We start from the raw sequence: 15398 nt of genomic DNA on the forward strand, positions 1-15398 counted from the left end.
GGCGTCGTCGTGGCCGCCCGCGTGCGCGTGACGCACGCCGACGTCACTGCGCCTCGCCCCGCCCCCGGCCGGCGGCGGGAATCTTTTCCGGACGCTTCCCAGTCGAAGCGTCGCGCCTTCTGGGCTCTCCTAGGAAGCCATAGTCTATGACGCCATGGCCGCCGCCTGGGCTGGACTCACGTTGCCCGCTGTCGTGGAGGAGCTCCTGAGTGAGATGGCCGCGGCGGTGCAGGAGAACGCGCGAAGTACGGGCCGGAGGGCGTGCGTAGCTGCGTTGCGGGTGGTGGACCTGGCAAGACGGGGCGGGGAGGCGAGAGGCGGAGTTCCCTGGGCCTGCGGGGCGCCGGGTTGGGGCCCCGCCCCCGCGCTCCGTGCCACGGTCTCTGGGTTCTTTATTCCGTCTTGTTCTATTACCAAGCCCCAGGTCGTAAAAGATAAATAGAAAAGAAGGGAAGGAAAAGAAGATCTAAATTTGTTCAGGGAGCAGCGCAGTGGTTCCCTGCAGGCCAGGGGGGCTGTAGGAACAGAAGTGCTGAGCGCTGTCCCGAAACCCTTCAGAAGGGGCATCGGGCTGGGACAGCGGAAGGCAGGGGAGTCTGCAGGGACGTTCGGAAAGGTGGGGTTCTGAATTACTCAACTTGCCTGTAGTATCCCCGCCCCTAAAATCTTTAATTTTAAAGTTAATCCTCTTGTACTCTGCGTGCACCAAATATTTTAGAGCCACAAAACCCAAATGCATACGCAATAACTGGAATTAACCGGGATCTTGTGAAAGCACCTTTTATTTCTCTGACCAGCAGAGGATGCTCTGTGACTATGCTTACCAAATCACCGAGGTGATCTCAAGATGTGTTCTCAGCATAGTAGTATTAAGACGATAATTCTAATGAAAATGCATTGACAAATTAGAATTACTTAACCAGTGTAAAAAGAGTCACTTAATAGTAGTTCAGGACTCAAAACTGCCACTGCTTATTCACTTGGGTGGCTTTTGTTTTAAAAGGACTGCACTTTTGGGGCGCCTGTGTGGCTCATTTGGTGAAGCATGGGATTCTTGATTTTGGCTAGGGTTGATTTCTTGGTTTTGTGAGATCAAGCCCAGAGTCAGGCTCCGCGTTGACAGTGTGGAGCCTGCTTGGGATTGTCTCTCTCCTCTCCGCCCCTCCCGCCTCAAAATAAATAAACTTAAAAAAAAAAAAGAATTGCACTCCGAAAGGGTTTGTCTTGAGTTCCTGCTTTTAAAGGGTTGAGAAAAGTAAGCTGTGCTAACACAAGCATAGTATATTCCCTTAAAAGGTTAGGCCAGCCAGGTATTCAAACATGTTCAAATCCCCAAAAGAATGGGGAGAAAAACCAATCTGTTAGCTCAAACAGTGGTTGCAAAAAGCGGGTCTGTCTGAATGGGTTAATCTATACACAGTGACACTCTTGGAGAGGGCCCAATAGGTGCCCCTAATGCTCATGGCTGAGACTGAGGACCCACTGCCATTGATTCATGTTTATTTCCAGCAGAACCTTTTTCTGCTATTTCAAAGTATTTGTCCCAGATAGTAATACACTCTTCCTGATCTGTATCCTTCAATGATAATTTTTTTGGATCAAGATTTGAGTTTACACTTGTATGATGATGTGATATGTATCGCATTTGGGCCAGTAGTAAGCAATTATTTGTCCTTTCCTGTGTAACTTTTTGTTTTCCTTGGAATTACAGCTGTTGTGGTTGTGTTTGTTTCTTTAATTTTCTGTGTATTTATCCCCAGTTCAACCTCAAACTCTTTACCAGTGTTCTAAATGCCTGCTCAAGATGTTCAGATAAGTGAGATGTTCTATCAATTTCATTTTCCTATAGAAATCTCTCCTAGAGCTTAGAGTTGATCGAACATGGGCTGACTGCTCTCCTGGATATCTCCTGAGATCTTCCTTCACCATTTTTATCCTAGGAATTCTCTTACCTATGTTGAGCTGTATGTGTAGTGTATCTACAATTTTCTTTTCCTGGGTTTACTATCTTACTTTATAGAGCACACACACTAGTAGTTTCCTGAAGAAGAATACATGAGGTGTACTTTTTGAACCTTTACATGTCTGAAAAGTTTTTTTTTTTCTTCTTTTTAATGTTTATTTATTTTTGAGAGACACAGAGAGAGACAGAGCACACGTGGGGGAGGGGCAGAGAGAGGAGACAGAATCTGAAGCAGGCTCCAGGCGCTGAGCCGTCAGCACAGAGCTCGAACTCCAGAACTGTGAAATCATAACCTGAGCTGAAATCAAAGAGTCGGACACTTGACTGAGCCACCTAGGAGCCCCTAAAATTTACTTTAAAAGAGTCTTTATTACTTTAGCCCCCCTGCTTCATCCCTACCTGTAAAACTACCCAGTGCTACTAATTTCTGAGGATTTTAGGGGGATAGAGGGTACGTTATTGTTTGGTTTTCTCCATTGCTAGCTTAGGATTCAGTTTCCTCAGGTCTTGTGAATTATTTTCCAGTGTATCTTAGCAGTTGTCTCTCCCTGTCCTTTCATCCCTGGGAGTTTATGTTTAAAAAAAAAAAAAAATCCTTGTGTTATTGTTTATTGAGGTGTTTGGAAGAAGTCAAATTAGATGCATAGACTTAATCACCATCTTACACAAAAACCTTTTTGGTTACAGTCTTTTAAAGGTTTTTGTGCCTGTGGGGTCACTGGTTTAACATGATTAACTCTCTTTCCATTCTTGTTTTACAGTTCCTGATGAGCATTTATCATTGTAAGTATATATCCTGTTGTAATTTTTTTTTAAACCATTTTTTTTTAAGTTTATTTAATTTGACAGAAAGAATGTGTGCATGAGCAGGGGAGGAGCAGAGAGAGGGAGAGAGAGAATCCCTAGCAGGCTCTGCACTGTCAGCCCAGAGTCCGACGCAGGGCTTGATCTCACAAATTGAGATCATGACCGAGCCAAATCAAGAGTCGGATACTCAACCGACTAAGCCACCCAGGCACCCCCATTAATGTGTTTTAAAACTCAGATCCTTTCAACATCAACTATTGATTTTTAAAAATACCCTTACTAAACTGAGAACAATATTTTCTTGACAGGATTGTTAAAAATCTGTCCAATAGCCAATACCACATTTGACAGTACAGGGCATTCTTGTGTTGTCTTATTTGTCATTTTTGTTTAACATTGTTCTAGAAGTTGTAGCTGTTAGCCTAACACCTGAAAAAGAAATTAGAGGCATACCTATTTGTAAGAAAAGACAGCTATCATTATTTGTAGATGATACAACTTTTTAAAAACCAAGAGAATAAAGTTTTTGTATTACAGAAATTAAAAATTGTTTTCCTTCACATACAAAGTTCAAAAATATAACTATTTTCAATAGCAACAAAAAGGTGAAAGCTACCTAGGAATAAGTGAAATTTAATTGTATACGCATATGTACACATTTATTTATTTAGAGAGAATGAGAGAGAGTTGGGGGGGGTGCACAGGGAGAGGGAGAGAGAGAGAATCTAAAGCAGGCTCCATGCCTAATGCAGAGCCTGATGCAGGGTTCAGTCTCACAACCATGAGATCATGATCTGAGCTGAAATCAAGAGTCGGACTCTTAACCAACCGAGCCACCCAGGCACCCCAGTATGCTTATATTTTAAAGGTCTAGAAAGATATATACCAACCTGTACCAGTGGCTTTCTTAGAGGAAAGAAAAGAGATAGAATTTAAGTTTAGGAAAGGTTTTAACCTTTTCTCTATTAAATTTTTTACAGAGATTATGTATTAGAAAAAAATTACTTTTAAAACAAAATAGGGAAATAATAAAAATGTAAATTAGCCAAAAATTTGGGGGAAAAGGGTTAATATTACTAGTGATCATAAATATGCAAATTAAAATAATGATACAACTTTCCATCTATAAAACTGGCTACCACAGAAAAGATGTTGGTAAGAATGTCCTAGATGTTGGCAAAAGCATGGAGAAAAGGGTAATTGATACCCTGCTGGTAGGAGTGTAAATTGGAAAGTAATCTGGCAACAGGTTATAAGAGCTTTAAAACATGCATATTCTTTGGCTTACAAATTCCACTGAAAAGAATGTATCCCAAGGAGGTAATCATGAATGTTCATAAAGATTTTACAGTGAGCATATTCATCCAGTATTGCTTATAGTAGCAAAAGCAAAAACAAAAAACCACCTGGAAACAATCTAGTTATTCACATTAGATTTAATAAACCCTAATTATCCAAAAATGGAGTTTGGGGAAAAGTAAAGTAATTCATCTTTATAATGGAATTCTTTGTAACTATTAAGAGTGATATAAAAAATACTGCATTGAAGAGGTATTCACAATAAAGTTACAAAAGCAGGTTTAAAAATTCTTGTTTATTTTTAAAGTTAACTGTGATTAATAAAGTTATGACCAAATTTTATTTATTTTTCTTTGTCCATAGATAATCTTCTTATGTTTAATGTAAAAAATTTAAAACTCTTCCCGTTCAAATGGTTTGTTGTGTAAAGAGACTGGTTTGTTGGAAAATGAAAAAGTTGAACATGTTCATTTTGAATACTTAGTAGCTCTGTCTTTATGTTTTGTGTCAGATCTTATGAGTTCTTTAAAACATTGACTTTCCCATTTTAGTTCAACCAGGCCACTTTATTTTCCAGTTTATAAAAGTAACTCCTACCCGTAAAAAAATGTTATTGGAAAATAAAGAAAACATGAAAAATGTCAACAATCATACCACCCAGTGATAATCACTGTTACAGTTGGGTTTATTGCCTTTTTATTTAAATTAAATGTTTTATTTTGAGATAATTGTGAATTTTATTAAGAAAAAAATTTTTAGCATGATTGAGAGTTTCTAAATAACCAATTTTGTGCCCAGCCTTTCTCACTTAACACAAGAATTTCTTCACATACCAAATTTTTTTCTGATAGATCATTTAACAGATGGTTAGCCTTTACTACTAATGCAAAAAAGAACAAATTAACACCCACCAAAGGGGTTATGAAGAACTGACAAGGGGGGCACCTGGGGGGCTCAGTTGGTTAAGCGTCTGACTTCAGGTCATGATCTCACGGTTTGCGGGTTCACAGATTCTGTGTCTCCCTCTCTCTCTGCCCCTCCCCCACTCACACTCTGTCTCTGTCTCAAAGATAAATAAAATTTTTTTAAAAAAAGAAAGAAAAACTGACAATACTGTAATTGGTTAGGATGTGGGAAAATAGAACTCTTAAACAATGCTAGTGGGGCTGCGCTGTTTCCACTGTGGAAAACTATTGGCAACACCTATTAAAGTTGAAAAATGCATACATACTAAGGCTCAGCAATTCTACTTATATAACCAGGAAGAACTAAGGGACATATACGGGGATAATTGAGTATTATTTATAATGTGAAATAGAAATGGTCAGAATGCCTGTCAATAGGGTACTTAAAAACAAGATGCATGTACATACAATGGTATATTATTCAAAAGTTAAATTAAAAAATATATATTGAGGTGCCTGGCTGGCTCAGGTGGTAGAGCGTGCAACTCTTGATCTCGGGGTTGTGAGTTCAAGCCCCACATTGGGTATAGAGATCACTTAAAAATAAAACCTTGGGGTGCCTAGATGGCTCAGCTGGTTAAGCGTCTTGACTTTTGATTTCAGCTCAGGTTATGATCTCACAGTTCATGAGCTTGAGCCCCACATCGGGCTCTGCTCTGACAGCATGGAGCCTGCTTGGGATTCTCTCTCTCTCTCCCTCTCTCTCTGCCCCTACCCTGCTCATGCTCTTTCTTTCAAAATAAATAAACTTTAAAATAAAGTAAAATCTTAACAGATATAGATATATGAATAGATACATAGATATATGAATATACATATATATAATATGCATCATTTTTTTTTAACGTTTATTTATTTTTGAGACAGAGAGAGACAGAGCATGAACAGGGGAGGGGCAGAGAGAGAGAGAGGGAGACACAGAATCCGAAACAGGCTCCAGCCTCTGAGCTGTCAGCACAGAGCCTGACGCGGGGCTCGAACTCACAGACCATGAGATCATGACCTGAGCCGAAGTCGGATGCTCAACTGACCGAGCCACCCAGCCGCCCCGATATGCATCATTTTTAAAAGCACATTGAGTGAAAAAAAAAAAAAAAAAAAAAAAACAGGTTGCCAAAAATGCCTACAATATATCTTTTATGTTTTAAAACTTATAAGACATCCTGAAAACATTATTACACTATATGTTAACTGACCTGGATTTAAATAAAAATTAAAAAAAACCTTTTTTTTGTTTTAATCTTTATTTTTGAGAGAGAGAGAGACAGAATGCAAGCAGGGGAGGAACAGAAAGAGAGGGAGACACAGAATGTGAAGCAGGCTCCAGGCTCCAAGCTGTCAGCGCAAAGCCCAATGTGGGGCTTGAACCCACAGACTGCGAGATCATGACCTGAGCCGAAATCGAACGCTCAACCAACTGAGCCACCCAGGCACCCCTGGATTTAAATAAAATTAAAAAAAATAGTAATGAAAAAACTTACAATACCACATGTATATATACGTATACGTATGTATATGTGTGTGTGCGAAGTATACGTATTCAGTGTACTAAGTATAATAAAATATAAAAACATTAACAGGAAGGAAACCAACCAATGCATGCAGTTGCCTCAGGGATGAAAGGAAGTTGGGAATAAGAACAGGAAGCACTATGAAGTATAAACAGGGTTTTATCTGCAAACATGGTAACATTCTGGGGGTTAATTACATGGGTTTCTCCTATATTGCCTTTTTTTTTTTCAAATTAAAATGAAATGAATTGTTTGCAACTGCCCGTCATGATCCTTTGGGTGAAGTTGCTGAGGTGACAGGCAGTCTAACCTGTAGCCTCTCTGTTTCTCAGGCTGAAGTTCATCTTTGGCCCATCAGCCATTCAGGCCTTGGACCTTGTTGATCGACAGTCCATCACCTTAATCTCATCGCCCAGTGGGAGGCGTGTTTACCAGGTAGAAATCCAGAGATGGGGATTATCTCAGCAAGAAATCCCTTAGGACAAAATGTTTTCATGAATCTCAATGGAAAATGATGACCAGCCTTAAATATTTCCTGGATTATAGAAGAACATTTGACCCAACTTAGTAAAATTAAGTATTAGTAATTAAGATAAGATAAATATGACTTATTAACCCTGCCCAGGAGCAACATACAGAACCAGCAATGATGTGGAGAGGCTGTTTTCTCAAGTCTAACGGAGCATAGTCAACTTTTCTTTCCCAGGTTTGATAACAGGCACTTTTCCTCAAAAAACTGGGTTGGTATTTCCATCTTGTTCATTATCTGTCGCCTACAAGCAAATGCCAAAATATTTTGAGGTCTTTCTATATGCTCAGATTGATCTGTCAGAAGTGATCTTTCAAAACTATTGTCAGGTAGTATTCATTAAGTATACCAGATGTAGGCGGTCTACTTGGACCTTAGTTTTGCCCTCTACAATTTAAGATAGGTAGATTTGTAAAGTAGTAGCCTCTGAACAGACTCTGAAAGACTCAGATTTCCATGTCTTGTTGCTATTTCCCACCAAAAACCCAACAAGGTATTTATCTTTCAGGAAACTGAGATGCAGAAGAGTGAATTAACAGTCACATCTGGCAGCTGGGACTTGTAACTGCTGCCCTGCAGTGTCTCTTTTTATATATAAATGGGGCCACATTCCATTCCCACTCCTCTGCCCCCCAATTTAGCTATATGATACGTAAGTGCAGTGAGATTGAGGGAAGGGAACGTTGTGAATGAAGAACATTGGCATTTTGTGTCTGGCTTGGAAGGAGTAAAAAAGCCATCAGCTCTAGTATGTAATCTAGGTCTTGCTGAAGACCAGGAAGAGACGGGAGTTTTTCAGTGTTTGGATTCTGGTTTATTTATGATGAACTTCTCAGAGCTGAGACCATGTCCGTTAATTCTTAGTGAGAGAATGAACAAAGCCTGCTTGGTGCCTTTGGTTAGTGAATTAACCCGCCATTTCATATGGTAGCATAACTTAACCAGTCTGGCAAAATCTTCATTCATTTCTTCATTAAGAAAAATGATGTGACTAATGTTGAGTGCCGCAGTTAGAAATTTCGGGTCGTATTTACTTAAAAGAGGCTGCCTGTTAGAATTTTGTCGGGGCGAACTTAGCAGATAAAATACCTCAAACAAAATCTTTCAGATTTTAAGTAATGACTAGGTCACAGACCTAGAGGACAGAAGGCTTAACAGATCACAGCTATTAAATGATATTGTGCCTGACGAGGTTTTTCCATTTCTCTGCCTAGTGTGTTTATTGGGGGTTTCTATGTAGCTAAAGTACCCGGAACAAGAAGGGCCTGTGAGTTTTTCCCACATCGTTTAGTTTGACTTTTTGTCTCCGTTCCAGTGTTAGCATTACACCTGACCTGCACCTCTAGTCTTCTAGTTCTGTGATCTGGTCATTACTTAAAGTCTGAAAGATTTTGTTTGAGATATTTTCATTATCGTTGCCTTGTTGTTTCTTCCAAGGTTGCCACGGCTTACTTAACTTCCCTCATTCCCAGCCTGTACCATATCACATTGCTTTATTCATCATAAAAATGCTAACTTCCTAGTACTGTGGCTTTCAGCTTGGACTTTGAATTAAATGAAGCTGTAGAAATCTTATGTCCACCCTCAATTTAACCTTAATGGTTTCCTTGTATACTAACATAGTCAGAATTTGGCTTTAGTCAGAGGTTCTCTGACATGATAAAAGTTGAGTCAGACACTATCTTGATATCCTGCTAGTCTCTTTCCATAGGTCAACCTGATACTCGCACTGTTCTCCTCCAGGTACAGTGGTAATTATTGCAAAGTCACCACTATGTTGTTGTCACCTGAGTCGCTTTTCTGTAAACTTTTTTGGTTCAGGTGGGGGGGAGGCATTGGTCAGGAGAGGCTAAGTTATGCTGTGGTTAACAAATTTCAGAGGCTCACGAAAACAAAGTTTTGTGTCTCGTTCATGCCTCACATCCACTGAGAGTTCATTGCAGCTCTGCTCCAAAACATCGTCACGCAAGGATCCCAGCTGGTGTGGCAGTCCTTCTCTGGAATATTGTGGATCTCACAGCAGAGAGAAAAGAGGATGTGGTGTGTGCCAATCTTTAATGTTTCTGCTTGGCTACTCACATTTTATTGGCTGAAGCAGGTCACATAGCCAGGGGTATTTAATAGGGCAGGAATGTATAATCTTCTTTCAGAGAGAGGCACCGAACACAGGAAACAATAAATAATACATTTAGCACTATGATGGCTCCTAAAAGCCTTGGAGCAATCATAAAATAAAACTATACTTGTGAATGGATGCCCATCTAGGTGGGTCATACTTCTTAGAACCCAACTGGAACCACAGCAGACGTCCTCCAAGTGAAGTTCACACGAGTCTGCTCTTGGGTCTCAGTATCCTATTTCCCACGTGTTACTTTTTTCTAAAATCTGTCTCCTTCTGGGGATGAACATTCCAGACTATGAGTGGGAGAAGTGGGGCACTTCCTGTAAGAGGAGGTCATTTTCCCATTGGAGGATAAAGCAATTGAATTAGATGATCCCTGAGGTCAATTTCCAGTTCTAATCATTTCTGACTCAGATTTTTACCTTATTATTAGGTTTATTAGTCATCTGATGCTAGATAAGGAAGAAGCAAATTCAAAATTTGCTGTCACAACAGTGTTTACTGCCTTGGACGCTTGAACATTTTACTTTTAGTCTCAGCCAGCCTTTGAAAGCATCAGGCAAGGGAACCTCTGTAGAATTTCTTCCCATCCCTAAGTCACCTGGCATTTATTCAGCATCATCCAGGGTATTCTCATGGATTGGGGACCCACAAAAAGAAGGGAGCTGAGGAACCATTCAAGTGAGTGTAGAATTCCAGAGGCTTGTGCCTGCTTAAATTTAAATCCAGGGAGAAGAAACATAGGGGATAGATAAAGGAAGAGATCTAAAGTTTTATTCATCGGTAATAGTTGGAGACCTAAGAATTGTTCATGTCACTGGTGGATATTGGGTTTTTCCCCAGGATTAAGTGGAAAACAGTCTGCTTTCTAGCTGCTGTCAGTTTGACAAACGAGCATGACACTTGGAACACTGCTATTCTGTTGAAGCCTTACCTGTTGCTTTATTCTTTGTTGGGGAGAAAGAAGGAAGAATCTTAGGAGTGCTGACTTTTTTTTTTTTTTTTCATCCTGGCCTTTTCATTCAGATTGCCATCTTGGAGCCTAAAACTAATTTGAAAGCCCTGTGGCAAATTCCTAAGTGGCATCTCACGGTAAAATAACCTTCAGGATGTTTCTGCTTCCTCGGATACTGATTTTACACTTCCAGTTTGGAAATTAACTCCAGGAGTGAAGCCCTTAACATTTTTGGTTTGGGCTCCCTGGTGGTAGAGAGGCTTAAACAAGTGATTTCTCCGACAAGTTTGTCCACCACAGACACATCATAATTTCACTGTACGTCTCCTTTTTGTCCCTTGCCTGCCAACAAGGCGATTTGTTCTTGGACTAGGCCTCTTACCAACCCCTCCTCCTATCTGCGTCCTCTTGCCATCCTGCTAGGTGAATCGGCAGATCCAGGCATGCCTCGTTCTGAGACCTCCACCCTAAGCAGCTGAGTCATCCCTTTTGCAGGCTTCTTTCTTTATTTATTCTCCTTGCTCTCAAACGGTTTTCAAGAGGCCTTTCCTACTTTCTCTGGAAGACCTGTATTTCTGCCTCACTGCTTGCTCTTTACCTGTTCCACACTTTGTTTAGGTGTGCGGCGGAAGCTTCAGAAATGTACACACATGTTGTGCAATACCAAAGGCTGAGAAACACCACAATAATGTGTATCTGAGGGGACCTTTCCCGTCCACCTCTTTTCTAGGCAGCCCATGGAGTGGACCCTGTAAATCACTAGACGGAGGAACAAAATGGCTCATGTGGATGGTTTAACTAGCCTGAAACTCCTGTTTCGTGGTCTGAAGTCCTCAAGGACAGAACCTGTACATGGGGAAGTTGAGTTTTCACTTTTGTGTAAGATGTTACCGCAGCCCTTCCCAGTACGGTTTGCAGAGCTGCTCTGAGTCATCAGGCGGATAAATTCAGGGGAGGGAAGCGCTTTTCCAGCGCACCTTTTGAAGTCTGATCCCATCTGTCCTTTCCTTTATAGGTACTTGGAAGTTCTGGTAAAACGTACACATGTTTGGCTTCTTGTCATTACTGTTCATGTCCTGCGTTTGCCTTCTCCGTGCTGCGGAAGAGTGACAGCCTGCTGGTGAGGATGGGGAAGCCTCTTCCCGCTGCAGTCGAATTAGGAGGGAAATTCTTGGCCCCCTTAGCATGGTTTGAGTTGTACAAAGTGAGAATTTTTACTACCTGTTGAAGCAAACGGTTTACTGTCCTGGATTTCAGTCCTGTCTTTTGGGTTTACCCTCCCAAAATGCACTGTCATTTTTTAGATCTACATTCATTTCCCAATTGTTTATTTAAAAGGTCACAGGTGAAACTTTGGGGAGGGCAACAAGGTAATCTTGAAAGTTGGCACTGGGGAATTAGACGGCCCAACAAAAATATGAACTAAAGTGACTGCTGGCGACTTTGCATATCCCCAACTCAGCTACGAGGTATTTCTTCCCACTGCACCCATAAGACAGCCTGGCACTTAGCCATACTTGATTTTCACCACGGGGCAGGAGAGCACATTGATATTTCTGCCGATTTCACAGGAGCCCAGAGCACCAAGCAGGAGCAAGACATACTCACACAACTCCCTGTTCCAAAGGAGAACATCATTACCCACCTAAGAGCAGGTAGCTATTTTGTCAGTCTTCCCAAGGAAAATTATAGTATCCACTCCATTCTTCCCCTTTCTTTTACACTGTTAACTTTGTAAACATCTTGGGAATGGCGGTGGGAAGTTGGGCATCTGATTGTTGAAAGGCCGCATTTGCAGCTGATGTGCCCTACGTTTGTTTCACCTGTAAAATGACAGGATTAAATTAGGGCCCCTGCAATAGCTAAGCTGTGTGTTCTGTGACATCAGGCGCAGCACTTCCCCACAGGCTGCTGTCTGTGAGGGTTCTGCTCACCTCCCTCCCCCGTAGTACAGCACAGTGGTTAAGGGAGCGTAGACTCTGGGCACATGGGTAGAATGGGGATAAGACCTGTCCTCATGGGGTAGCAGACAGATTTAAGTGAGACAGTCTGTGGGAAGCACTGAGCAACACAGTAGGTCAAGGAACGTTCGCCATCGCTGCGAATAGCTTTCTGAAGGCCGGAAGAAAGAGGCAGAGCCAAAGACTGCGATGAGGGGCCTGCCTTACTTCTCGCTGTGGGTGATATACCCTGTGCCAGCTGGGCCTAAACTTTCCCCAAACAACAGGCAAAGTAAAACTTCCTTTATCCCCTCTGATTTCCAGAAAAGAATACATTTGTGTCACCTTTATCTGCAGTTTTTAGGCAGCAAGTCTTTAATCTGTGTGCCCACTCCTTTCCTACTAAATGTAGTGACAGGTCTTGGTTATCTCGGCCCTGCCGATTAACGGAGTTGTGTTTTGTATTCCAGTGCAAGCATCTCTTGGCAGTTTATCTTAGCCAGGTGACAGGGACCTGCCGACAGCTGAAGGTCTCTGACAAGCAACTGACAGACGTATTATTCGCAGAGAAGAAACAAAAAGCATAAAAGATACAGATTAAGCATCATTATCTTTCAAAATAGAAGTCCCACCCCGAAACACGTGGTTCATGTGGAAGAGAGGTGAAATAATCTTCTGGAGACTTCTTGTTACTGTCCCTCTTCCCTCCTGGACAAGAGACTGTGAGTTGCAACCCAGGATGTGTGTATGGTTTGAAGTTCTGTACAGTTCTTGTGGAAAATCAGAACCTGCCTGTGAGGCCCTTGGATAAATTTCTGAGGTGGAATCAAGCATGTTAGACTCAAACAAACCCTAATCTCTATCACACCCTGTCTGCAATTAGATTAAGTTACTGAAGTACTTAGTAATTTTTAAGAGGTTGGAATGGTAGATGAAACTGGTAAGAAAAAGTTTAGATGAGTTAAGTGTTACTTCTTTTCTTTGGGTCCAGGGAATCACTCTGCAGCAACAAAAGAGCAGAGCAGAGCTATGGCTAAGCAGCAGCAACTATAAAAAGACTCCGGGGTTTTAGTTTCACTGAGCTTTAGCTCTCGGTGGTGTTGCCAAAAAAGCTTACATAAGCTGTATTGTTAGAAAGGTGTATCTGAAGCAAGGAAAGGGCTGGTTTTGCTCTGCGTGCGTTTCTGAGCTTTGTAAGAAGCCAAATGAAGGAAGAGACAAAGTCATGCCCTGAAGGAAGCAGAGAAACCACCAAGGATTTCCGGTCTGAACAAGAAAACGGAAAAGAGACTCCAAGAGGAGAGTTTTAGAAGGGAGGGAGATGGGACTCGTCTGGACCCCGAGGGAGTGAGGGGTAAGGACAGATGGCAGTGAAGATGAGGCCACCTCAGCCCAGAAGAACTTCCTAAGGAAAGCCATTCATGGCCAGAACGGGAGCCTGGAAGGCCAGGAATGCTGTCTGCGGGGCTTGCACACCTGCAGCTTCCTTGTGCAGATATTACAGCAGTGAACACACAGAGGGGAGAGATTTTACGGCCCAGGAAACACGAGGTGCGGGTGCTGGAGAGCCGTGTGACCGGCTCACGGGCGGTGCAGCGTTCTCTGGTGGCCAGAGCCTTGGGTTCCGTGGAGGCGCAGCACACAAAAGCTGTCAGGACTTTCCTACTTGGGAAGCTTGGGCTGGGTATAAACTTCTCCCTTTAAGCAGTCTTCAGAACAAAGAATAGAAGGTAGATTCAGCACCCTGAGCTTGTTTTTTAAGTTTTATTTTTATTTCATGTCATACACATACACAGTTCTATTAAAATTTTCACACTTGGGCTCCAGCAACTTGGCCAAACGTCAGCTTGGTAGAGAACTAAAAATCACTGCCTAACTCTAGAAGGGGAAGACGCAGTCTGGAAAAGGAGGGATCGATCCCATTTCTCCAGTTTCTTCCTCTAGGGTATGGCTTTGCAGTATGCGGAGAAGAATGTTAGGAAAATTGTTATCTGATATTCTACTTCAGAACTTATTAGAGTGTCATTTCCCCAAATAAATACAGCAGTTTCTTGACTGAAGAATTAAACTTAATTTTCCTGGTCACCTTCCTAAGAATAAGTATGTATTTTTAGTATGTCCAACTTTTGTTTCTCCATTGCTTCTAAATTAAAAAATATTTGTATTACAATAGTTCACAGTGTTTCACAGTAAAATAGTTTCATTTTCTACCAAAAAAGAGGCAGACTCTTAAAAAAAAAAAAAAAAAAAGTCTTTTATAATCCATTCAAGCCATCAGCATCATCCACACAGTGGGAGCATCCAGAAAGAACCATAAATACATTTGTGAGCCTTTGGAGCCTACTAATAACATGTACATATTAGCTAGGTATGTGGTGACTCCAGGGGAGTACTTAAAAGAGGCGGCCCATATGCTTACAAGGTGTAGCTGTCTTTAACAATGGGAATCAGCTGGTCACGTCCTGTCTGTCCCTTTATTGTGAATTTATGCCTTCTTAAAGAGGCCAGGACCTAGGTCATAGGCCCACATCGAGAGCAGGTTGCACCCCTGGCTGCCCATTCCCACTCTTGAGGACATCTGTCTGGCAAAGAACATACCTGGAGATGATTTTGTGAAAAGTATAGCGGAAGTCTCGGTTCCGATAGGCATAGACGATGGGATTGACAACTGAGTTGGCATGTGACAGGAGAATGGCCATGTTCATTGCCCACTTGGGCTTATCCTTAGCCCGAGCTGGCTGGAAAAGAGTGACACAGTTGATGGCATGTACTGGCAACCAGCACAGAGCAAAAATCCCAACGATCATGGCCAGGGACTTGGCTGCATGGATCTCCCGCTGGATGATGGTCCTTGAGTGGTCCATCAGCTCAGTGCGCTGAAGCTGCTTGCAGGCCACCATGAAGATATTGATGTAGATCACCAGCATAATGAGCAGTGGGGGCAGGACACACCCAAAGAAGTTGAAATAGACCATGTAGCTCATGGGGACCACATTCTCAAAAAGACACTTCACAAGGCAACAGCTTTCATTTGTGGCTCCATCCCAGGGTTCCGTGCAGTTGTTGATGGCACTGTCTTTACTGTTCCACCCCAGGAATGGAGTCAGTCCGATGCCAAAGGCAAGGACCCAGAGGCCAGCAATGACTCCTCTCGCTCGGGGCCCAGTGACCAAACTCTTATACCTGTCCAAAAGAACATCATCTGTTATCGTCAGTTTGCAGTACTCTGTAACCAGAGTCCAAGACCCCCACCTCTGCTTTTGTTCCATGGCCTTTCCCCATGACAACCTTTCAGGTTCACCCTCAA

At 42.1% G+C, this 15398-nt stretch overlaps 2 protein-coding genes across 3 annotated transcripts in view; one reads left to right on the top strand and one right to left on the bottom strand.

Moving 5' to 3' along the window:
* Window positions 1-14263, top strand: ZSWIM7 (zinc finger SWIM-type containing 7). Of its 2 annotated transcripts, XM_023244090.2 has the most exons (6): window positions 1-245; window positions 2725-2746; window positions 6878-6980; window positions 11167-11271; window positions 11723-11806; window positions 12562-14263. In XM_023244090.2, exons 1-5 carry the CDS (start codon window positions 155-157, stop codon window positions 11798-11800), a joined length of 399 nt encoding a protein of 132 aa, XP_023099858.1. In that variant the 5' UTR covers window positions 1-154; the 3' UTR covers window positions 11801-11806; window positions 12562-14263. The 2 variants fall into 2 exon arrangements, with proteins under 2 accessions (XP_023099858.1, XP_023099857.1); XM_023244089.2 differs by lacking the exon at window positions 11723-11806.
* ADORA2B (adenosine A2b receptor) overlaps window positions 13842-15398 on the bottom strand; it is a 26313-nt gene continuing 24756 nt past the window's right edge. Inside the window, exon 2 of the mRNA XM_023244088.2 lies at window positions 13842-15274. Coding sequence (XP_023099856.1) covers window positions 14608-15274 — 667 coding nt within the window. The 3' untranslated portion in view covers window positions 13842-14607. The remainder of the gene's footprint in view (window positions 15275-15398) is intronic.

Source organism: Felis catus, chromosome E1, assembly GCF_018350175.1.
Source record: "Felis catus isolate Fca126 chromosome E1, F.catus_Fca126_mat1.0, whole genome shotgun sequence".
Taxonomy (NCBI): domain Eukaryota; kingdom Metazoa; phylum Chordata; class Mammalia; order Carnivora; family Felidae; genus Felis; species Felis catus.

What these genes read in the sequence shown, in the direction of transcription:
- ZSWIM7 (XM_023244089.2), top strand. Translation starts at nt 155, where the DNA reads ATGGCCGCCGCCTGGGCTGGACTCACGTTGCCCGCTGTCGTGGAGGAG. An exon ending in CCTGATGAGCATTTATCATT is followed by an intron (nt 2,747 to 6,877) that starts GTAAGTATATAT and finishes TCTGTTTCTCAG; the next exon opens with GCTGAAGTTCATCTTTGGCC. An exon ending in GTGGGAGGCGTGTTTACCAG is followed by an intron (nt 6,981 to 11,166) that starts GTAGAAATCCAG and finishes TTTCCTTTATAG; the next exon opens with GTACTTGGAAGTTCTGGTAA.